Consider the following 22,778-nt stretch of genomic DNA (forward strand, 5'->3'; position numbering starts at 1 on the left):
TAGAGCACTCCGTAGTCCTACCAGTCAATATTGGACGATCTTGAAGGTACGTATTGCACTTCGATTTGCGCGATTTAGGTATAAACAAGTCAAACACACGTGATATTCTAACTTGAAGTGGAAGGATCAAGCTTGTTTGCGTAGGGGTGTATGATTAGTAGTGACCTATTTTAACACTCGTTGCTCATTCGTCGCAGAACGAGATAGCGCAGGGCAATTAAATTTTCGAAAAATTTCTAATGCGCATTATGTAGTTCTAAAAATACAAAGGCGTAAGATAAAATGACGGGGTTTGCAGCATGAAACCCAGTGACAGGCATGAGACGCCCATGCCGCCACGCTTGAGACCAGCTTAGACAGATTACCCAGAAGCACTATTTGAAATGCCGATGATGACGAATCAACACCACTAACGCCAGCCTAGACATGCATTATACGTGAAAAATAGACCCGCAGATAAATCGAGCCATAGCCTAATGAGACAAATAGAGAAAGCTCGCCTGAAGATTGTGTTCCATTCCGTCCCAATATTTCTATTAAACGCCAGTAAAGTACCTATATGAGCCTCTCACATTGTCATCCTCCCCCTCCGCTTGCTGGACCTTTGCCCTGGGCTCTCAACCTCCATGCTCATAGTGCGTTCCCTCTCCCTTTCTTCTGTCTCGCGCTTCAGCAGCAACTGCTCTCTCAACGCGCGCTTGCCCTTTCGAATGCTTCTCTCCTCTTCTGGTTCGACAAAACGATGAATAGTTCTGTGATCCAGGATCCGCTCTTCCTTATCATGTTTGCCCTCCTTATCAGTCTTTGGCCACGCGTATCCATAGAGTTTTGAGTGCCGCTCACAGCGCGGACACTCGCTGCGAGTAAGATACGCGTCTTCCTGCACGAAGTCGGCCTCGCATGTGCGACAAGCCACCCAGCGACTGTATTTCGCGGAGAGCAGAAGCGGAGTTAGGGTATAGTCACCTGGGCGTCGCTGATAGGTTGACGTGCCCGACTCAATAGAGTCGAGCGTAGTTGGGGTGACGTTGCCAAGGGTCTCCGATCTGCGGCTTTGAGAGCGCGTCGTGCGAGAGACTGGGGGTGTTCTAGATCGCTTGCGAGCGACAACTTGACGGAGCACGTCATCCAGCTCGTAGCTAGAAGATAGTTCAGAGATATCCGAGGAAGCGTCATCGACAAGAGACGTAATTGCTGGATTCACTATGGCTATTGTTGAGACCTCGCTTGTAGTATCTGTTACCATACAAGTGACTTCTTTTTTGGTGATCTGTTGTGTACCTGTCATAGTGGTGTCTCCGTCAACCGAGGTTGCCTCAGTTGATGGAATTGATTGAGGTGATCCATCAGCAGTAGATGAAAAAGGAGAAGTAGATCGCGATATTTCTGCTTCCTCTAATGTGACAGTAAGAAGTCCGTCGCGTTGTTGGTTTCTTATATCTCTTGTCGCCGTTGCAGTTGATGATACATTTACTGTAGGGTCTTCGATGCTCGATAGAGGTATTTCTTGTCTGAGTGAGGATGTACTGCGCTCCTTCTTAATACTTGTCAGCCGTCCGGGTCGTCCTAATCGTCTTGATTCGACTGAAAGTGACGAAGGCGCAACTTGAGCTTCATCAACCCGCTGCCGTTTCCGTTGGTCTGGCGACGATGGCGACGAAGGCCGCGACGGATTTTCACTTTCTGAGAGGTATTTCCTCTTTTTCCTAAATGAATATGGGCCTTCCTGTAGAGCTTCTTCAGGCACAGGCGTGCCGTCTTCGCTCCCGGCCTTCTCGCTGATAGGCACCCAGCCATTAATCTGTTGCTTTTCGCATGATGCACAGAGACATTCTTCATTATCATCACCGAAATAGCCTTCGCCATATGACACTGTTATTTCCTCGCCAATATCAATGTTCTTGACTGAAACGATCTGCATCCCGTGTGGTCCTTTTGTAGATAACCTTGCATTGGCGTCGCAATCATGATTCGCAAACCGCGCAGGCCCCAAGAATAGCGATCGAGTCTTCTTGCGGCTAGATACAACAATACTGAAGTCGCGTCTTGTGAGATCTAAATTTTCTTCTTCTTCTTCGGTCATGGCAACCTGGATGCCACTGAGGTATTTAATCTCTTCTCCCTTCCTGATCTCTTTTCTTGCCGTGACAGACGCTTCATGTGTAGTAATCGTATAACGGTTCGTAGTAGTGACTTCAAAAGGACAATCTGGCATATACATGTTCACGTACTTGCGCAAATGGCGTTGGAAGTGTTCTTTCTCGTCAGCAGTCGAAAGCCGCTGTACGTAGTTGCGCAATCCCTGCAGCTGGAGTAGCTGCGTAACTGCTTTCGCCGCATCTTTTTCGATAATGACGGTTTTTCGAATAATATCCGCTATCTCTTCTTCGTGAATGCCGCGCGAAGCTGAATAGCGCGCGCGATTCTTGCGAATAGTGGTCCAGTAATACACCTGCGTCAAAAAGAGTAGAGTCAGCGTAAGTGACCGCGCATGGGTTTCTGTCGGGAGCGACCCTCGAGGATGTGAGATTGACTCACTCGGTCAACAAGCGCATCAGTGATTAGGTCGTCATATGAAGCAAGTTGCGAGAAGGTCAAGCCGCCCTTTTTGGCAAGGGTTTCTCTCAAAGCCATGGTCTCTTCGGCGATTTTGTGGACCATGAGAATACAAGGAAACCGCTATACTCGCTGGTCGACAAGGCGAAGGTCTGACAATCTGTTCCTTTGGGCGCAAAAGGGGGAGGTTGGGGGGTGACGTAGGAAAGGGAACGAGATTTACAAGGGTTGTGGAAGAAAACAGAACGCCATGCAGAGAGAAAAACCTAAAAGAAAAACACAAAGAGAGACGTGGCGAAGGAGCGACTGTTGCTGCTTTATGCACAGCTGAAATGCTGAATTGACGCGGTGAAGAGAATGCGTGAGACGCAGGCTGAGTCGCGGATGGGCGGCGAACACCCTGGCTCGAGGATTTGTTCTGGGGGCGCGATTCGAGGCGAGGCGCGGAGGAGGCGCGGCTGGGATTTTTCACCCGCAGAACAACTCGCGGAATCTTCCATTTCCGCCTCACCCTTCGCAGAGACGACAGCGAACAAGCAAACAGCACCACCACTGCAAGGGGCCGACGGTCAGGAGGGCTTTAGCAACTTGAGTTGTGGTAGTCTAGCAGAATGATACAGCTCAAGGTATGAGGTCCATTTATACAGGGCTGTGTGACAAAAACCGGTCAACTGACTAGGACTGAGCTAGACCCTCATCAATTGCATCGACAACTCCGGCGCCGCAATAGTCGAGTGCGTAAATGTTTTGCGATCAAAGAGGCCTGCCAAAGTTGGTGCGTGGCCATACCTTATCTCAACTGCAAGAACTGTCGAGACTTCTATCCTACCATTCCCCTTGGCACCTGTGCTCCATTATAAACTCGGCCTTTCGTTGACACGCCACCTCTAGGAGACCGCATAGTAGTGGTAGTTCAGAAACAGCGTAATTTCGGGCCTGAGTCTGGTCCAGGAGGCAGCGTCTCTATCGGCGCAGCGCACAAAGTACGGCGAGGTGATATACGGCATGCTGTTGTTGTTCGGACCGCGAAAAAATACCAACGGCCAGACGGAAGCGTGGTGAAATTTGACGACAATGCATGTGTGTTGATAAATAAGGCCGGGGAACCCATTGGTTCCAGGTTGAACGGTATTGTCGCATCGGAGTTACGGGATAAGAAGTGGTCCAAGATTTTGTCATTGGCACCGATGCATTTATAGGCGTGGAAATCTTTATGGGAAATGTTCAACTGTAGAAATAGTGTATTATGCTTTTGTATAGCATGTCTATGGATATCAAGACCCAAAATCGCTAGAGCACCAAGCAATAAAATTAATCATAATGAACCCTAAACTCCGTCTCAATGCCATATATTCCATATTGGACCGTTTGCGCCGGAGATGCTGAACGTTAAGGATACGTCTAGACTTGCCTATTGCCAAACATTTCCGCAGGCGCAACACACGTAGTAGAGTTTCTGATAGCCATAGCGTGGGTTAACTATGCTTGAATGAATATAAGAAAAGAGACAGGTAAACTCTCACCATTCCTGTTTCAGCAGTTCGCTGCTGTGATTGGAAGAAAACCGCCTCGTTCTCGCCACAAGTTGGACAGGGTTTTTGAATCCTGGGCAGCTATACGCAAGAAAAGACGACATAAGTTAGCCAAGCATAGCCCAAAGATGAGCGCAACAAGCGACGAAACAACGTGCGAGCACGCTCAGGTCTTTGAAAAGTGCTTGTTCTCCTGTTGAGGGGTTGAACTGTGATGTGGAGTGGAGGAGCGAGTAATGGGACCATAAAGAGCAGACTCTTCGTCGTCAGCTTCGATGTAGAAGCCATTTTCTGTCTCCTGGCCGCATATCTCGCAGAAGACCTCCTGTCCACACATTGTACAAAAGTCGGGAAGGGGGCCGGAAAGAGATGTGTCGGAAAGAGAGTCGGAAAGACCAACCGTTGGGTCCTGGCCGACGTCCTGGGTGATGCCGGCGGTGTCTCCAACCGTCGATGCTATCTCATGGCGCATAACACAGGCAGATGGGGCGGGCTCTGTAAAAGAGCAAGTGCGGCATGCGAAGAGCAGCTGACTGTTTTCCTTGTCTTCCTTAGGGAAGAGGAGGTTGGAACTGTTTTGGAGAGTTTAATTAGTAAATGCGCATAAAGATAGAATGATGCGGTTGACTCACCATTCTGAACAGAAGCGAAACAGAATCTTCTTGGGCGCCGCTTCTGCCGCAGTCTCAGAGGCTTCTGGTGATGCAGACATACTTTACGGCTGCTGAATGGGGAGTGACGAGTGCTTGGTGTTGCGGTGAGTGTGGAGGGTGCGGGGTTGGCGGGTAGCAGCAGAGGTTAGCGTTTGGGAATGCGGGCCTACACTTGTCGTATTAAAAGGGTTGGGAGTCGGTGCTGAGAAACTGAAGAAACTAAGAGGACGATGCGCGTGAGACAGCTTCTTGAAGAGGCTGTGAATGGCTTCAGAGTCATTTGGCGCTAGCAGCCGCAATCAGAATTAATTACGACACCTGACTCATCTACCCTTGGCGTGTAACTAATCACCTGGGCAGCGGAAGTGCCACTCGTGCCGCTCAACACCCCGCGAGCACAGACGAGGCTCACTGCGGCGAACCGTCCCACGAGTATTTGACAGCTCGAGTTCCACCGCTAGTCAAGTCGCCGCGGTTACGGCTTCATTGCACCGCTATCTCATCGAAGAGTCCTTTCCACACCTGTCCCCTTCCCTGACGAAAGAAATCGCATAGCTATGATGGTACGTCCCTACGCCTTTTTCCGATTAGTATCGTCTACTTGCCGCTCCAGTCATCAATTGTTGACTCACATCTCTTGTCGCAGGAGGAATCAGGTCTTCCATCAGGCTGGGAAGTCCGCCGCTCAAATACGAAGAACCTACCATACTACTTCTGCCCTGGAACCAAAGAGTCGAGATGGGAACCCCCAGCAGATACAGATCCAGAGAAGCTGAAGGTCTACATGGCGAAATTTCATAGCTCTAAAGGCCTGAATGCGGAAGGCCCCGGTAACCATGATGGAAAAATTCGATGCGCACACTTATTGATAAAGCATTACGGCAGTCGTCGACCTGCTAGTTGGCGTGAGGCTAAAATCACCCGCTCCAAGGAAGAGGCCATGAGCATTATTCTGGCTCACGAAGCGCGGATTCGAGCGGGAACGACAAGTTTGGGAGACCTTGCCATTACCGAATCTGACTGCAGTAGTGCGCGGAAGAGAGGTGACCTGTAAGTTGGGCCAGCGCCAGCGGGTCTGGCATATATTGATATAGGTTGGGCAGCACTCACTAACGAACTCGTGATAGGGGCTTCTTCGGTAGAGGTGATATGCAAAAGGAGTTTGAAGATGCTTCATTTGCACTCAAACCCGGTGAGGTTAGTAGGGTGGTGGAAACAGCCTCGGGATTGCACTTGATCGAGAGGTAAGCTTTTCTCTGCACGTTCGGAAGCTTTATCACCACTCGTCCACGTGGCATCACAGCTACTAATTTAAAAAACTTTGCTCTACTTAGACTTGAGTAGGTGTTCATGGTGCCGTCTTCGGCGTTTGGATTATGCTATGCGGTCGTCCAAATGGGTGTATGGAGCAATGCCAGTGGCACAAATATAACGCACCTTTCTTGCCCACGAGGTCCCAAGGGTTGGTTGGCGTGGTTCGGAGAGATAAGCCCATAAATGGCATAAACATTTTGGGGGCATGGGTCGTCATGAGGACATTGAAACCAAGTAATTACACGTGTTACTACGGAATCTACAACCTCTATCACGCAGTTTGTCAAACGATGCACCTCCTGTCTATTTTTGCTTATCCACCTACCACGCTATCATATGACTACTAACCAGGCGTCTAGCCTCCCCAGACTAAGGGTTTTTACGGAATGCAGATGCCGGTAGAGACTAAAAGGTATATCAATACCAAAGGCCCTCCCAACCAAGCGACGAGGAGCAGAAGATTTTTGCACCAACACAACGGGGCATCTTAGCCCAACACCAAGTATCAATTCTGCAGCGTAGATCCTGCAACGCCATTCCCTCTCGTGGCGTTCCCGGGATCGATTTACCCACCCGAGACAACCCGATCCTCGCCACGGCATCAAAAAGTCGGACAGACCAATTGTGTCTGACACTCCCGGTACCTGCTTTGCAAGACCATCACAACTCGAAAGATGGCCTAGACTCAACTCCGCCAAGTGCCACCCCGCATTGGCCCGTCACATCACGCCAGCCCTGCCTCTCCCGCTTGCAGCCGCTCTTCCAAAGGGTTTGGGCTTTCGGGTCCACGCATCGCCCTCCGATTCGGTCAGATCATCCTGACCAACGAGTTGCGTCAGGTTACTATCCACCCCGGAGCTGCGATAGAGTTTCCTAAAACCTTCATTTACCGCAAGACTCCCCCGCCACGACTGTTCTTCATCCCGCAGCAGCCCGCTAAGATCGCCCTCACGCCCCGATCGTCCTCACCACCTAGGCAACACCAATTGAGTCTCCGCCATCATCTCCGCCTCTGACAAAATTATTACTACCTGACCGGTCATGGCCGTCGCTCCTGCGTCTCCCTCTCATGGGAAACCCATCTATGCTTCTCCGACCAGCAGGAATCCCAATCACCAACGCCGCCCATCTGTGCGTCGTTCCTTCTCCGCTACATCCCCGATTCCGTCCACTCCCAAAATCGAGACTCCCCGGACTCCATGCCCTAGGGATGGAGATGCTTTCAGCTATAACCCAGCTCATCTCCCGGCGTGGTACATGCCACAAGACCTTTGGGCTTGCCTTCCCCGCCAACTTCTCGCAAGCTTAGCTGCCATGCAGCATGCCGGAGCTGCCGTCCTTACTGGCTTTGAGCGGCTTGAAAATCTGAGCGGGTCTCTAAATTCTGTGCCCGAGGAGAAATCTCAATTAGGCGGACCCGAGCTTGGAGATCGCTTCGCTACTACTATCGTCAAACCGCGCACTGCAAGCAACGCTAGCAGCGCGCGACACGACTCTGGCTTCTCCTCGCCAATATCAGCATCGCCACCTTCATCCGTCTCCTCTTCTCCTCTCCTCTCCTACAACCATCCAATCGCATCCATCTCTCCCCTATCGCTCTCTCCGACCATGANTGCTGCTGCCCAAACCAGTCATCATCACCGCCGCGCCTTCACTACTCCTCTCAACCCACACAATGCTTACTATGCTGCCGAGCTATCCTACTTGCGCACCGACTCGCTTCCACGCCTCCGACATTCCGCTCGCAGAGTCGAGACGGAATGGGCGGAGTGCAAGCGTGCTGACCGTGCGTTTGCAGACTCGGGCGCAGAGTTCGAGGCATGGTGGGTTGGGAAGAAGGAATTGGTCGGCAGTTTGGACGACAAGGGCAAGAGACTCAGCATGTCGGTGGGTGTCGGAGTGATGAGCATGGGGTGGTGGGGTGCATGAGTGCTAGTGAGGTGGTTTGTGGCAGTGAACCAAAATGCCCAGAGACGGAAGGGGGAACGCAGGCTAGAGTGGGTGGAGCTGATAGTGGTTAAGATACACGCATAGGGCAGGTGGGAAGGGGAAAAGTGCTGCGGGTCGAGGCTGTTTGGCGCTGCATGATGGGAGTATGACGAAAGAGAAAAGTTTAGATTTCCTACGTAATTTCTTGGGGCTTGTGTGACGATATTCCTTCTTCCATTCTTCATGACATCTATCTGGGCTTTAGTAAAGTAGCCGTGATGATTCTCTTTGTTTTAGTATCAGGATTGACTGAAGCTCGCGCTATGGAATATTTCCTTAACACTATCTTAAGAGCCTTAAGATGCCTTTCGTGCAACCACATGTCCTACTAAGCTCGTGCCCTGTGCTACTGATAGCTCTTTGCCCCTCATCCCTGACGGGAGCTGCCGCTGCCCCTTCATTCGACCCTCAAAAAGCAAGCCGAAATCCCAGCTATCTACTCGACCGTTGGGACGGGAAGAAAAAGAAAAGCTGGTGGCCTAAGATGCTCCATGTGGATGGTCAGCGACGTGGAAAGCTTGGCTCCGCATCAGGCGTGCTCAGACCATCAGGCGTGCTCAGACCATCAGGCGTGCTCAGACCATCAGGCGTGCTCAGACCATCAGTTCATATCGAAAGACACACTGCTTGCCCATCTGAGCCGCATACCCGTCTATCTCCTCGTGGATCGACGGAATTAACTTGTGGAGCCTACTAGGTATGTACATGCGACCTAAGATCTAGACAGTACCGGGACGAAGGAATTGGTTTTGTTTAATACAGCTTAGAGCGTAAGAAGTGGGGTAAATCTTAGGGTAAGATGAAGCTATGCTGCAGTATACAGTTTTGGGCCTGAAACCGTTCCAAGTTTCCCAAGCGATCGCTTTTCGTTTGCCAATGGGTGAGTACCATGGTCTTGGATCTAAGTGGACTGAAACGCTGCTTTGATATCTTTTTATCCACGTGGTCGTCTCCGAGCAGTGCTATTCTTCCTGCATTCAATCTAGGAGGAGCTATGCACGATCATACTTTTGCCCTTCCCTCTTCCATGCAATGCAGTGCAATGCGATGCAATGCAATGTCTCCGTGCGTTCCACCCTTCCATGACTTCCGAGGTTCCTTCATTTGCTTCACACGTTCGCTATTCAGTCTTCAACACCAACACTAATCACTCAGCGCTTCTAATCTCACGAAACCCGAAACTGCCCCAGTCACGCAAACTCCACCCCATGTCCATCCCGCTCCACAAGCCCGCAGGCCGCAGCGGCCCAACCCGCCTCCTGCACAGCCGTCCCAAAAAAGATTCCAACCCAACCTCACTACTGCATCGCTACCGTACTTCATAAGCCTCGAGCGCCTTCTCCATATCCGCTAGGCTCATGCGATCGCCATACGCGTCCATCAAGGCGGCATTGCGATCGCTCTTCTCGCTCTCGGCGGGGCTAGGCGAGCTGTGCAGGGGCGAGAGCGGTGTCGTGCTGAGGACGCCTAATACGACCAGGGAGGCTGCCAGAGCGGTGCTGAGGGGCGTGTTAGTTTGGCAGTTCAGGATTGGTTTGGGGTACGAGGAATGAGGGAAGGGGGTAAGTACATTTTTCCTGCTCGGCCGCCGGCTTTAGGAATGTTGGGCGTGGTTGGTGGTTTGGAGGTGTGGAATTGGGGCGGTGCGGGATAAACACGGGCAGCGGTGGAGAAGTGACGCGGTGGAAGAGGTGCGTTTTGAAGCATCGTGACCATGGTGGCGGCGGTGCGTGTCTTTGGATGGGTTTAGAGAACTGAGAAGGTTGGAATTATATTTGATATGTGCGGGCTGTCCTTGACATTCCCGATATAGAAATATCCGAGGTGAGGTAATTCTAGCACAAGCGCTTGACAATGCCAGGCACAGGTGAAAGTTTTTCACGAAATATCCCTCATGAAATTAGCCCTTAAGCTCTGAAAAGTCGTCGCTGTATGTGCCAGCAGCGTATATACGCAGCTCAAAGCTGCGGTCGCGTCATATGACATAGCTCTGTGCGGGGCGAACAGGTGACCCTCACACCATCATCTGAAGTCTCGCCTAATCCCGTAACGCTCTCCCGTAGATCAGAGCCTCACCGGCGGGTTAACGATCCTTAACCGGCCGATTTCGCACTGCAGCCTTGCCAAACGTGCGCGCATTGCACTGCGCCCACGTTGCACCGCGCCGCTGAGTTCAGTGCAGATAACGATGCGGCAGAGCGCTCTCATACGCGGAGCATTGGAACTGCGTAGGCTAATCCCGGGAGCTTGGTCTGCTGTGATGCTGGGCTTCGCGCGAGTTGGGCGCGTGCTGGGGGGACCTAGGGAGCGTTGGGCGATGGGGTCAGAAGGGGTGAAGTTGGAATGTTCCGGTTTCTGCCGAGAAGGCTTTTCCGGGAATGTCGGGAGCTGGTTCGCCAGCCCATCACAGACTACTTTCATTTTAATTCAGGATTGCATTGGTTTTGGGTTTAAGACGGACTTAACATTGCTGTTCGGGGGCTGAACAACCTGTTTGTATTGCTGGTGATAAGTATTACTAAGTGACTTTCGGAAAAGACCTTTATCCCTTGAACCGTCAATTATCGTCCTACGTTATCGATAAGGATTTGGCCAATCAGGACGCATAGATTTTTAGTGTTTTATGCACGGGCAATATCCTTATCGATAACGTAGTTCACTGACGGTTCAAGGGACAGTTTAGGGTTTCAATATAGGCTTTGCTGTAGCTGCTGAGAACATCAAGCCGTGCAGAGCATCTGACTAACAATCTAGTTGTAATCGAGCTTATGGCAGTAATATGCCCAGATATTTCCTCTACCGATTTAATATCAAATGGTATCTTTGGGAGAAGATGCAATTATGATATGCTCCTGTATCGTATTGTCGATCCAGGTCGGATTTTGGTGATTACCCCGTTCCCGTTCTAGTTGCCTATCACCTTATGATTTCATACTATTTCTATTACCTTTCTATTACCTATTACCCGATGTCGATTAAGTGGCAATGAGGTAACAGTTTCAAATCAACGTCAGTGTCGACGTCAGCCTTTGACACCTACTTAGTGTATATAATGAGGCTCTAGAGCCCCTTGCAATAAGACATAATTATCATTCTTTTTATCTTTTGGTCTTCCGATCGACACGTATAAACTAACAATCCTGGAAGCTGCCCGACCTAAAAATAGCTAGAGAACCCCCTGCAATACAAATAATTTTGGAGGCTATTCAGGGGGCACGGCAATCCCTCACTATGAAAAGCAAAACAAAACCCAATTTCCACGGTTCTAAATCGATACATAGTCGACCAAATAGGCACGTAGTGATTGAAAAGGGTTTCTAAGTCGATAGTTTTCTGATTCGCCTCGGCCAGTCACAGGGATGCGCAGCTATCCCTTACAGGCACATAAAAAATCTCTGTCATTTGCAGATGACAGCCAAAAAGGCGTAGACCCACTGGGGATCGAACCCAGGACCTTTCGCGCTTTGAAAGCTAATCACCCAGATGTGAAGCGAACGCTAGCGAATATTAGATAGAACATAAGGGGATGTTGGATGCAACATACTCATACCACTAGACCATGAGTCTTTATATTGAGGCAGAGATTCAGAAATTTTAATAAGTTCTTATATAGAAAAGCATTTTTGGACAAGAGCGTCTTGTAGGACTTCGAGGGAGGATTAGACTCTTCAAAGCAATTCCGACGTCGGGACGGAAAATCTTTATAGCTGTTCTTGCACCCTCAACGACTCCCCCACTCTCTACTCTCCTAAGTGCACATAACACCGCCATATGTTTTATTCAATTCTTCGCTAAGTGTGTGAGCTGAAGGTTGGGCGTACGACTAGGTTTCTGCGCCCATAATCTGTTTCCGTTACCTGAGATTCGGACTTTCCTTCAAGCTCTATTTGGCTGGCATTTTGGTTGTTTTACTAACGGCCTTTGTTCGACACTTATTGCAACTGCGAGTTGGGAGAAATGCTATGCTCCGTGTCTTATTCGATGATATAGTTTGTGACATATGCGAGGATTTCTTGTTCGAAGGTGGCGTTTGGACTTGTTGGCTTCCGTAGGCTATCATTAGCCTGTCAGAGCCGGAATGTCTTACGCTTTATCTCGGTTGGGTTGCTTTGCCTCGTAACCCAACGTATTGCTGGAGGCACTGCCATTGCTGGCGGTTCTGAAAGCATTACTTTCAGAAAGGCAATTTCTAATTTATCGGCAAGTTCATCCCATTCAGAGTATACGCTTCTTTACATTTGATTATTGATATTGTGTATTCATGACACCTCGCACCGCTTCTCATTTATAGTAAGCCAACCTAGCAACCCTGCTAGTGCATGCCTTACTAAATAGATGTTACTTTAAACCCCGAAAACCGCAATCATATGATAAAGTTCCAAAGCAATTCTACAAAGCTCTTTAATATCAAATAGACTCGGATGCATCCTCTGTATACGCATTCCTTAGTGGCACACCTCCGCGTTGAACCCTGCTCTGGGTACTCTGATGTCGAGAAGGCCCTGGTCTACGTGGTCTTCCTGGAGGACTCGCTCTCCGGTGCTGCGGTAATTCAGCGTGAACTGATTCAGTCAATACAAACGTAAAAATTGTTGTCTTTTTTCATGNAGCAGTGGCCCAATTACTTACTAGAACCTACGTCTATGTCAGTCCAATTATCATTGGGCTCGGGATCGGCATCGTTCAGACCGCCGTCGAGATCATGGGGCATGCTGTTCCTGCCACCATGCATTGTGAATTGAGAGTCGTCTTCGTATCCCCCTCCAGGCATAGGATTCCTCAGTATTTTCCCACCAGGTATATGACGGCCACCTCTTCTTCCTCCTCTTCCGTTTCTTTCTCTAGACTGCGTGCCGTTACCTCTTGTTCTCTCCATACCGCCGTAGGCGCCGTACGCAGGCATTTCGGAAGAGTCAAAAAGGTTCGAACCATTTCTAACCATGCCAAGCCGTTGTAAGCTGTATCCAGGACCCCTGCCAAAGATCCTGGCTCCTCTAGGGTCCCGTCGATTTGATGGTCTAATTCCCCCGGGGTCATCGTCACCATAAGACTTATTGTCATTGAAGGCGCCTCCAAGGCCCCCTCCTTGGTATTGCCTTCCTCGACCATTCCCACCTCTTTGAATCGCCTGAGACAACTGGCCTAACCCACCACTAATATGCCCTAACCCATCAGTAATATGATTCAACCGGTCATCCACCCCCCTCAACCCTTTATTCAACTTTCTACCCAATTTCTGAACTCTGATAGTTGCCTTTCGGGACCCATCATCCCCATCATCGTCGCTATCATCCCCACCCCTACCCCTACTCCCTCTCCTCCCATTCCCCCTCTTCCCTTTACCCTTACCCTCTTTACTTCTTCCCTTTCTACCGTCATCGCCGCACATTCCATTCCCATCACAATTCCTCCCCACCTCCTCCTTCAGCACATACCTATGCTCGCCATCCTCAGTTCTACCGTCCCCATACCGCGTGCGAAACAGCACCTGATTCCCCTTACGGCACCTACACTCGCGCGTGCAGAAACACGCATCCAGGAACGGATCCCCGGGGAACTGCTCCACCGGCCGCAGTGGCGGGTAGCCCCGGTGGTCATGTCCCAGCTCGCGGAAATCAGGAACTCGTTCTGCGCGCGGCGAGGCCATGCGTCGGGGGGGTCGAGCGGCGTGGCGGCGGGCGGGCGTGGCTGGGGCTGGGGCGTATATTGGGGCTACGCGTGGCGAGCGCGGGGGCGTTGGGGTATAGTAGCGGTTCGGGAGGATGTAGTAAGTGCCATCTCTGCCGTGGCGGTTGTTGTAGCGGTCGCCCCCGTCGGGATAGAGGGTGTGGGCGGGGACGAGGGCGTATGAGTAGGGCGGTTGGGCTTTTATAAGGGGGGCCAGGGGTTGGCAGGAGAAGGCGTTTCCCATGCCCGCCTGCTGGTCGTGAATTGGAGCAGAGCGGGAAGAGCAAGATTTGGGAGCTTGTTGGTAGAGTCGAGGCGTGTGCGCTGCGACTGAGTGGAAATTGACGTCCTGAAGTTCTGAGGCCAGACAAGTGGCAGTGTTAGGATGCTTAGGCACCAAACAATTTCATTGAATGGAAATCCGTGGACAACAGTATTAAGTAATATCGTTGCAGTCAGGAAAACAGAAAGATTTGCAAGTGGATAAAGAAACAGACGGGCTTGGTGTCTGTAATGCGGCATTATGTATGTGCTGGACCGTTTGCAGCTGAGGCAGACTAAGCCAGAAGGAAGACTTCAATGTAGGCTGCGGATCGATGTTGGGAATGCTGGGTAGAGGCTGTTTGTGAAGCAGTATGTTGAATGTTTGCTCTAGTATAGGGGTTGCACGAACGACACAACCTAAGCATTAAAGTCAGCAGAAGCTGCGACAATGCTATCAGGCAGATAGGCAAACTTTCATAACAGAGTAGCATATCAAATCACGAGAGACAGCTGCTCCAAGTATTATGAAGTAGTTTTGACAATGTATTGTTCATCCCCTGCATCATGTCTCATCCATTACACAGAGATCTCGTGAAACAGCCACCCGTCAGAACGCCCAAGATCCAAGACAAACAATAACAAGAATGGAAGGGGATTTGAAAATAAGAGAAGGGAAGCTGTACAGCCAAGACGTGTAAGACCAATTGCCAATAGAAACAATATGAATAGTAGTCCCAATGTTCAAACACTGCCGCGCAGCGACGTGTCCAAAAGGAAAGAAAGAGAAGAAGTGCGTTGAATGCCAGCTTAGAAGATCATTGACCGAACTTGATCCCTCCTCGCAGTTCTCCTAGGACTCGCATGCCGCGGACTCTTCTCTATGGGTGGTGGCGGCTGCTGTGTCTCCCGTTGATTCCATTTTTGCGGACTTGACGGCGCACTCTTGCTGCTCGCTCGCTCGTTCGGCTGAGGTTGAGATCGTGGACGATGCTGTCCGGCGTTCGCATTCGCGTGTTCTCTGAGTGCCTTTGCCTTTGCTTGTGCTAATTGCGGTGCCTGGTTCTTCTCTTTTCGTTCCTTCTCAAGAACCATCTCGGTCCAAGCCTTACTACCGCTAGCATCCTTACCCACTGTTTCAGAGAGCACCTTCATCCAACCCTCTTTTTGTTCTGCGTTATCAGCGTAGAAGTCGATGACCTCGCCATTGGCAAAGCGGATCCTGAAGCCTTCCTCAACGAACATGTAGCCCTCCTCTTCCTCAGCAAATGCTGATTTTCGACGGCCACCATTCTTGGAGGATGAAGGTTGTGTAAGCGCACTTCGATCATCAATGAGTTTACTAGCTTTGGCGAGATTAATCGTTGCGCGTGGCTGATGCGTGGCCTCGTGGTAGGCGGTGAGCTTTGTGCCGTTGAGACGGAAGAAACGGCGACGCCAATACTGCGCGAACGTCAGTATTATTCCGCATGAAGCGTCTTACTCATCTATGCAAAGTTACGCAGGACGCATAATCAGGTACTTACCGGACAATCGCCACCCTGCTGACTTAGGTGTCCCTCCCATGACCTCTCCTTGACCTCCTCTGCTTCTTTTAGCTGGCGTATGCAAGCATTCATGCTCTTAGGCATAGCCTCGTCCTTAGCACCCTTAGGCTTGGGAATATAAAGTAGCTGCAGTCTTAGTTTGGCAACACGGTACGGTGGTCGCCGCACAACGCCGCCGCGCTTACTCTTGACGCTACTGACGCCAGAATCATCCACAGCCCATTCGTTGAAACAGGGCACATCAACCTCAAAAGGACGGCCATATGCTTGATTTTCGTGGGTCTTGAGACAGACATAGGCACGAGCGAAAGAGCCATCTGGACCCACGAGATCGTGCAATAGGTCCCAAGCTGTCGGCTGCTGACTTGCACGTTTGGCCTGGAGCTCTTGTTGATGTCTCTGAGCGGCGCGTTCATTCTCTTCTTGCTGCTTACGTTCCTGCTCCTTACGCTTCCTAGGTGATGCAAGAAGGCGACTGAATGCGGAAGCCGATTTCTTGTGGTTGACAATCCTGGCCGGGGAAGTATGGACAAGCTGCGGTTGTGGGGGAGCCTCGAGTTTTGTTTGTAGAGTAAGTTGAAATTCGAGGTCGTTGAGAACGACCAGTTCGAATTCTTGACCGATAGGAGCGTTGCGGCCTAACTCAAGCCAGGATGTCGTTACGCAGTGCAAGCCGTTGTCGAGGGTAAGTTGAAACCATGTTTGCTCGGCTGTATTTTTGTTAGCAACCATGTTTCCACAAGTGCGGTAAAGATACTTACTTCTAGGCAAAGGCATTTCAAGATCCTTGACTCCAACAACTTTGACAAAAAGCCTACCTCGCTCTGTGCCTTCATCTGCGTCTTCCCCAACCATCTGCTGGCCTTCAACGAGCGTGCTTAGGCCAGCCTGAACATTGCTTTCTTGGCCGGGTAAAGGAGGGGCTGGACCGTTTGCTGCCCTTCTTGGGCCATTAGAGGCCTGACGGACGCTCTTTCGTCTGACCTTACTATTCCAAGGCTCGGTGGTCCAAGCAGGCTTGCGCTCAGCACTACCCTTCCGCGGGCTACTACCCGCAGATCTGGTACCTCTCGCAGCGGGGGTTGGGCCTTCACTCGTTGGCGACATAGGCGGCTGCTCATCGCTGAACTGCCGACTACTTGCAACAACAACCTTTGTGTTTTGCCTCATTAGATATCCTTTCTGCGTGCGTGTGTACTCGTTAGTGGAACTGTTCTGATAAGAGAAACCTTGTCCACAGATATATTCTGCTCCTGAATGACTCGAAGAAGCCGCTGCGGATGAAGTAGGGAATTGGCAATAAGAGGGAATTGGAAAGAGGTCTACCTTCTGGGCCTCAATGACACGATCAAACTCCTTGTCCAAACCGAAGCTCAGGTCATCAGATATCCCGCTGACTGAAATATCGAGCTTCATTCTATTACTCTCTCGACGCTTGAGGTTTTCCTTATTTGAGCCATCATTGTTCTCCTCGCCGGACTCGATTTCTGATCCATTAGAAATCTCCAGACTCATCGAAAGGCGGTTTGGGCTTCGCTCTGGAATAGGTGGTGGATGCTCGCCGCTGACTTGACGTCTCGCGGCTGCCATGCTAGCTGTGTCAGAGGGAGCCAGAGATGCACGAGTCTTCAATCCTGCACCAGGGGCTTTGATAGTTGCGATTGGCTCTGGAACAGACGGAGAATCTCGCTCTGGGGGCTCAATAACTGGATGGCAGATTACTGAATCAGGAGTCCCTGACTCTTCTTCTTCATCCGACCCTTGACCAGGGAACTTTGGAAGACGAAGCTGCTCCTTGGGAGTACTTGGTCGCTGAAGAAACTCTCGCATAGCTCCAATATGCTGCTCTGACTCGTTGGACGTAAGCTTTGGTACACTTGTAGTAGATGGGGTCATGTATGACTCAAGCTTGAGGTTGAAGTCGTCGTCTCCAAGGAATGACCCGAAATCGGGCAAGGTGTTGTGCTTCTGCTCGATCTCTTCTTTGATATCAGATTTGGGAGTTAGATAAATCTCAGGCTTGGGCGTTGGAGGACCATCGGATTCTGTGGTGCTATTGGATTTATGTTGATCTTCTTCCTCTTCGACTTGCTGTGCTGAGTATTGACTGGCACCATCGTCTTCCTGTTCGGACTCCTCATCTAGCTTATGGTGAATAACTGATGTTTCCCGATCATAGTCATCCATCCGAGAAAGAGACCTTTCTGGGCTATATATTTCTGTCATCGAATAAGCATCCAAAACGCTGTCAGCGTCGCTATCAGCCTTTGTTGGGGCATCTGGAACCTCAGTGTCAAAGTTTGAAGACGCCTCTCTAGAGGGAATTGGAACATCAGGATCAAGATCTGCAAGGTCTCCATAGCTACGTTCAGGGCTTGAAGCATGAGAAGAGTAATCGTAATCATATTCGTCAAAGTTGCGGCTCTTCACCCTCCGCAAGATGGACTCGCGTGAAATCCGTGGCGCTTTATAGTCTTCAAGCTCAGACGTATCAACATCATCCGCAGGATCTTCATGCACTTGAATGCCAAGACCAAGCTCCTTCTTTGGAGACTTCGAAGCAGCGTACGATTCGTTGTGGCTTTCCTGAGTTGGGGTGTCGGTGTTACGGTCTTCTAGCCCCATGAGACGAAGCCGGTCCTCAAGCGACATCGATGTATCTCGCATGTTCAGAATGCCTGATTTAGAAACTCCGGCAGCACGCGGGAGCAGCGGAAGCGACCGCTGAGCAGCACTGAAGTGTTCGGCAGTATCAGAGAGACCGACGCTCGAGCCGCGCTTACTGCTACTGCTTGATGACAGCATGCCAGGCAGTGGTGGTAGCGGCCGAGATTCACCCTCTGAATTGGCTGAACCGTGTCGTGCGTCTGTCTTCGCAGCCCCATTAGGTCTGGCATTTGGCATAGGACTGCTCTCCTTTCCGTCGAATGGATCTTCGAAAGTGTTCGCCAAGGAAGTATTGGCCACTTCAGGGCTCATATGCCGCCAATCTTCAGGAAGAACAACCGGTGTCTTGTCTGTGTCCTCCAAGGAGGCATCGAAGCTATCATCCCGATCCATTGAGGATCCGCGATCAAAGCTCTCATCGAACTCGTCGCCCGAGTCATAGCTGCCCTCTCGGGAACCGGAGGCCACCGATGACGGGTCTGGTGTTACCATCTCATATTCGTTGATTGTCGGCGGGGCAGCATCAAAGGTAACGCTCTTCGCATGACGGCGTAATGGGCGAGGTGTCTGGTGCTTGAACTGCTCTTCATCCTCTGACCAGACACTGGACTCGGGGTCATAAGCCTGTCCAATGGAACTGAAGCGTCCATTACTCGAGAGGGATGATTTCGTAGGTGATGGTTGCTCTCTACTAGGAGATGCCTGTTCTTTCGTGGGTGAGGCTGATGCTTGTTCTCGGGTAGGTGAGGAAGATAGAGATGGGGCAACAGGCGTTTTTGCGGGGGACTTGCTTGGACTGAGAAGAGGTATCTTGCTCAAACTCTCACCCCGCCGGTGTCCCTTGAAGTCTTCGTTATGTTTTCGAAGGCCATCCAATCCACGTCCACTGAAAGCGTTACCTTGAACTTGGACATTGAGAGGTCGGCCTGCAGCAAGCGGACGCTCGACAACTGGTACTGAAGTAGGATCATATTCATTCTTCTGTTCGCGTGCGAACATGCTGCTATTCTTAACACGCGACGCTTTCTTCAGATTCTCGATTGATGAGCGCTTAGGCGAAAGGGTATGATCCCGATCAAAGTCGTTCTCTGAACCAAAGCGACTTGGAGAAGTAGGGTCTCGCTCTTTCCAAAACAGGCGCGGGGAGTTGTTGAATACCGGAGAATCAAATGGGGATGAGTCACGAGTGAGCATCATTTTCTGGTGCTACGTTAGTCGGACAGCCCAAGGCTAAGGGATGCGGACCGGCAATACCTTCGTTGTTTGGTTGAAGCTGGGGGAGTTCCTTCTGCGCTCTGTGGAGCCAATCTCTGAAAGTGGACGCTGGAAGGCGCTTCCAGACATTTTGGATGGCGACACTGATGGCGTTGTTTTGTTTATGCGAAGAGGGAGTACCTTTGCAACAACACATATACATTAATCTTCAATGAAAACACATTAATTTTCATGAAGGACTTACTCCTTCAGAAGGCATATCCTTCGCTCAACAGGCCCGGTAAGGGTTGGCCACGTAAATCCAATCTCAATGCAACGACTGGAATGTGAGTGAAGAATGCGCGCGATCTTCTTCGAGGAGGTTTGGCGAAAGAGTGGTTGCTCGATAGATGCGCGCAATAAATGATGAGTAGTAAAGTGAGGGTAAATGAAGCCTGAAGGCAAGCCTACGGCGTAGTTGGAGGTTGAAAGAGATAGAGGTTGAGAATGTGTAGGTGTGAGTGGTGGGAGAGGACTTAACTGGCTTGATCCGCGCGCGGCCACCAAAACAACTTCGATTGCGGGTGTTGCTTGAGCAACGAGCCACTTTTTCTTCAGCCACAGTTTTAGCCCCATCTTGGCACATCGTCTCGGATTTTCTCCTGCCGTGTTCGCAAACTTCTTGACATCATCCATCTTATATAATATCTCTTGTTACGATTCCCCCGTTTTTGTACACTCGTTATAGGTGTCTAATTGCTTCTGTCCCTTCATTGTACAAAAGCATATAGACAAACATGCTCCGCCCATCCACCCGAATCTGTCCCTTCTGCGAAGTACGATCACTCTTTCATACCAGGCAATCAAGTATAATTCCAGCATCATGGCAACAATCGCGATCTTACGCTCAACTTGAGAGGCGAAGGCCATCCAGGATGGTCCTCTCCTCTAACGTTGCTCGTTCTTCGCCCAGGACCGCCCCGGATGGTAAACCGCCGAGAAGGAAATCCAGGGACCCATTCGCGGGTCTAAACCAGACTGAAGCGCGTATACCATTCCTCACAGAGAGGATATCACGGGGTGAACACCAGCGCCCGTCAGGAGGAAGGGAGCAGCGACCAGCAAGGAAGCGATCGACAGAACCTTTCAAGGCTTTGAAGATGCAGCGCTCATTGGCTGCAGTCCCTTACGGAACGCGATCTTCAATCAAGAGCAAGATCAGCGAGATTGATTCATTTGAGCAGTTCCCGCTTCTTCCGACCATCAAACAAGCAATTGAGGATGTTCTGCCAGGTCTGGGAGACGTCACGCCCACCCCAGCGCAACGGGTTGCGATACCAACTTTGCTAGGAGTAGAGAGTGAACGAATGCGTCGAAGAAATCCAGTGGAAAACAGCGGGATGGAACAATTCTTATTAGCAGCTGAGACCGGTTCGGGCAAAACGCTGGCGTACATGCTTCCCATCTTGGACGCTATCAAGCGAGCTGAGACGGCCGAAGCCGAGGAAGAGGTGCGAGAGAAGGCAGCAAAGGAGGCGGCTGGTGCGGAGAAGAAGAAGGATAGTATGTTTGAATTGGAGCCTCCTCCGCTATCAAATGAACCCCACCCCACCAGTGCACGACCGCGTGCCATCATACTAGTCCCCACTGCAGAACTAGTCGCACAAGTGGGCACAATCGCAAAATCTCTGTCTCACATTGTCAAGTTCAAGACCGCTCCTATATCCGCGGCCAAAACCGCAACAGTTATTCGGAACCTTCTTTTTTCCCCGAGGGGTGTGGATTTGGTGGTCAGTACTCCACACTTGCTAGCGAGCATTGCGGAGAGCAATCCGAACATTCTCAGCAGAGTGACCCACCTAGTTATCGACGAAGCTGATTCCCTCCTGGATCGATCCTTCTCTCCATTAACCTCCGAAATCATCGATAAATCTACCCCATCCCTCCGCCAACTAATTCTCTGCTCGGCCACCATTCCTCGTGGCCTAGACTCCTTTCTCCAAAAGCGCTTCCCTGACATCAAGCGGCTAGTAACACCAAATCTTCACGCTATTCCCCGCCGTGTCCAACTCGGTGTTGTTGACGTGAACAAAGAACCCTATCGCGGTAATAAAGATCTTGCCTGCGCAGACACCATCTGGGCCATTGGACGTGCGGCAGCCGAGTATGTTTCCGAAGGGAAGGAACGAATTGATATAAAGCGCATCATTGTCTTCGTCAATGAGCGTGAGAAAGCTCCCGAGGTAGCTGAATATCTAGTAACGAAAGGCATTGATGCCGTCGCCCTAAATCGCGACACATCAAGCGAGCGCCAATCGCGCATCTTAGCTTCATTCAAGGGCCTTGCAAAGGATGAAGAGATGCCAACTCTCGATCCTGCACAGACCGTACAGCCAAACTATATCCCTGCAAGCAAAACTGCTTCCAATTCCTCTGCCTCACCACGCCGCCGCCAACTGCTGAACACGAAAGTCATCGTGACAACAGACCTTGGCTCTCGCGGTATTGACACTCTTGCCGTACGCCATGTGATTCTCTATGACGTACCGCATACGACCATTGACTTTATTCACCGCCTCGGCCGCACAGGTCGCATGGGAAGACGAGGCAGGGGGATCGTGTTAGTCGGGCGAGGCGACCGGACGGACGTCGTGAAGGAGGTTCGGGAGGGGATGTTCAAGGGACAAGCACTAATCTAACCAAGGATTAACCAATGTAAAAGTATGTAGGATAGATGTGCAAATGTACATGATACAGAGCAACAGTACGATACCAGCGTCTTTATTATTCAAAAATAAATAAGCCCTTCTCTATCATCTTGTCGTAACCTACTCGGAGTTCTGTGTCTGGGTTCGTTGATTCAAACCCGCAGCTCCCCGCAACAAAGACATTGAGATATTTGCCTTCAGGTCAGAGGGCCTCATGGCTCAGATTTTTGTCTTCAGTGGCTCCGGCAAAAATTGCATGGCGGTACTTAACTTAGAAGAGCAATATACGTGGGGTTTTAGTGGGGTTTCAGAGGCCTACACAGCTTTCAGAATGATGACAGGCGTTGAGACTGTCAACGGTGAAACTGTTTTTGTCACTCTTTCTTTGTGCTACAGTGATCCTTATCTAAGTCAAGACTAGCTCTCGCCTCATGTTTCTATGTCAATTATTCCTCACCTTTGTATTCTTGCGACTTGATTCCAGCCAGTCCAGCCTCAGGTTTTTCTTTCCTATCTTCAGATGCGAGGTTTTTTAGTTTTGCGGATGACCCTAATGTCACCAGAAGGTTCGCTCAAAATTAGGACTAGACAAGCAGGACGGGAATTCGCGAGGCGGCGTGCAACGCTTCTAACGCTCTCTTTCCAAAACCAACTCAATAAATATTGGACAGCGGTAGAGGGACACCTCCC

At 50.5% G+C, this 22,778-nt stretch overlaps 10 protein-coding genes across 10 annotated transcripts; 5 read left to right on the forward strand and 5 right to left on the reverse strand.

Annotated features, from left to right (window-relative positions):
• Positions 1-209: 209 nt before the first annotated feature.
• K441DRAFT_628302 (uncharacterized protein) lies at positions 210-2,634 on the reverse strand (the record flags this gene model as incomplete). The annotated part of the gene is made up of 2 exons (XM_067646191.1): positions 210-2,452; positions 2,539-2,634. 2 exons carry the CDS (start codon positions 2,632-2,634, stop codon positions 569-571), a joined length of 1,980 nt encoding a protein of 659 aa, XP_067508504.1. The 3' UTR covers positions 210-568.
• A 533-nt stretch (positions 2,635-3,167) lies between these two features.
• On the forward strand, positions 3,168-3,755 carry K441DRAFT_684519 (mitochondrial 54S ribosomal protein uL14m; the record flags this gene model as incomplete). The annotated part of the gene is made up of 3 exons (XM_067651788.1): positions 3,168-3,182; positions 3,247-3,331; positions 3,448-3,755. The coding sequence occupies 3 exons, from the start codon at positions 3,168-3,170 to the stop codon at positions 3,753-3,755; spliced, it is 408 nt and encodes a 135-aa protein (XP_067508505.1).
• Positions 3,756-4,254: 499 nt separating this feature from the next.
• Positions 4,255-4,800, reverse strand: K441DRAFT_540530 (uncharacterized protein; the record flags this gene model as incomplete). Its single annotated transcript, XM_067642600.1, has 2 exons — positions 4,255-4,660; positions 4,721-4,800. 2 exons carry the CDS (start codon positions 4,798-4,800, stop codon positions 4,255-4,257), a joined length of 486 nt encoding a protein of 161 aa, XP_067508506.1.
• Positions 4,801-5,029: 229 nt separating this feature from the next.
• K441DRAFT_653416 (peptidyl-prolyl cis/trans isomerase) lies at positions 5,030-6,135 on the forward strand. The gene is made up of 4 exons (XM_067647538.1): positions 5,030-5,304; positions 5,388-5,791; positions 5,869-5,985; positions 6,076-6,135. The coding sequence occupies exons 1-4, from the start codon at positions 5,302-5,304 to the stop codon at positions 6,083-6,085; spliced, it is 534 nt and encodes a 177-aa protein (XP_067508507.1). The 5' UTR covers positions 5,030-5,301; the 3' UTR covers positions 6,086-6,135.
• Positions 6,136-7,096: 961 nt separating this feature from the next.
• On the forward strand, positions 7,097-7,984 carry K441DRAFT_673980 (uncharacterized protein; the record flags this gene model as incomplete). Its single annotated transcript, XM_067650697.1, has 1 exon — positions 7,097-7,984. One exon carries the CDS (start codon positions 7,097-7,099, stop codon positions 7,982-7,984), a length of 888 nt encoding a protein of 295 aa, XP_067508508.1.
• A 226-nt stretch (positions 7,985-8,210) lies between these two features.
• Positions 8,211-8,918, forward strand: K441DRAFT_255243 (uncharacterized protein). Its single transcript, XM_067640798.1, has one exon. It carries the CDS (start codon positions 8,346-8,348, stop codon positions 8,739-8,741), a length of 396 nt encoding a protein of 131 aa, XP_067508509.1. The 5' UTR covers positions 8,211-8,345; the 3' UTR covers positions 8,742-8,918.
• A 76-nt stretch (positions 8,919-8,994) lies between these two features.
• Positions 8,995-10,120, reverse strand: K441DRAFT_653420 (uncharacterized protein). Its single transcript, XM_067647539.1, has 2 exons — positions 9,615-10,120; positions 8,995-9,543 (listed from the first exon to the last, which is right to left on the reverse strand). Exons 1-2 carry the CDS (start codon positions 9,758-9,760, stop codon positions 9,354-9,356), a joined length of 336 nt encoding a protein of 111 aa, XP_067508510.1. The 5' UTR covers positions 9,761-10,120; the 3' UTR covers positions 8,995-9,353.
• On the reverse strand, positions 10,015-10,645 carry K441DRAFT_255227 (uncharacterized protein). Its single transcript, XM_067640797.1, has one exon. It carries the CDS (start codon positions 10,463-10,465, stop codon positions 10,109-10,111), a length of 357 nt encoding a protein of 118 aa, XP_067508511.1. The 5' UTR covers positions 10,466-10,645; the 3' UTR covers positions 10,015-10,108.
• A 4,137-nt stretch (positions 10,646-14,782) lies between these two features.
• Positions 14,783-19,530, reverse strand: K441DRAFT_673983 (DUF1709-domain-containing protein; the record flags this gene model as incomplete). Its single annotated transcript, XM_067650698.1, has 4 exons — positions 14,783-15,415; positions 15,499-16,229; positions 16,281-19,386; positions 19,441-19,530. 4 exons carry the CDS (start codon positions 19,528-19,530, stop codon positions 14,783-14,785), a joined length of 4,560 nt encoding a protein of 1,519 aa, XP_067508512.1.
• Positions 19,531-20,074: 544 nt separating this feature from the next.
• On the forward strand, positions 20,075-22,574 carry K441DRAFT_653423 (P-loop containing nucleoside triphosphate hydrolase protein). Its single transcript, XM_067647540.1, has one exon. The coding sequence runs from the start codon at positions 20,316-20,318 to the stop codon at positions 22,077-22,079; it is 1,764 nt and encodes a 587-aa protein (XP_067508513.1). The 5' UTR covers positions 20,075-20,315; the 3' UTR covers positions 22,080-22,574.
• Positions 22,575-22,778: the final 204 nt, after the last annotated feature.

This window comes from Cenococcum geophilum, assembly GCF_001692895.1.
Source record: "Cenococcum geophilum 1.58 unplaced genomic scaffold K441scaffold_5, whole genome shotgun sequence".
Taxonomy (NCBI): Eukaryota; Fungi; Ascomycota; class Dothideomycetes; order Gloniales; family Gloniaceae; genus Cenococcum; species Cenococcum geophilum.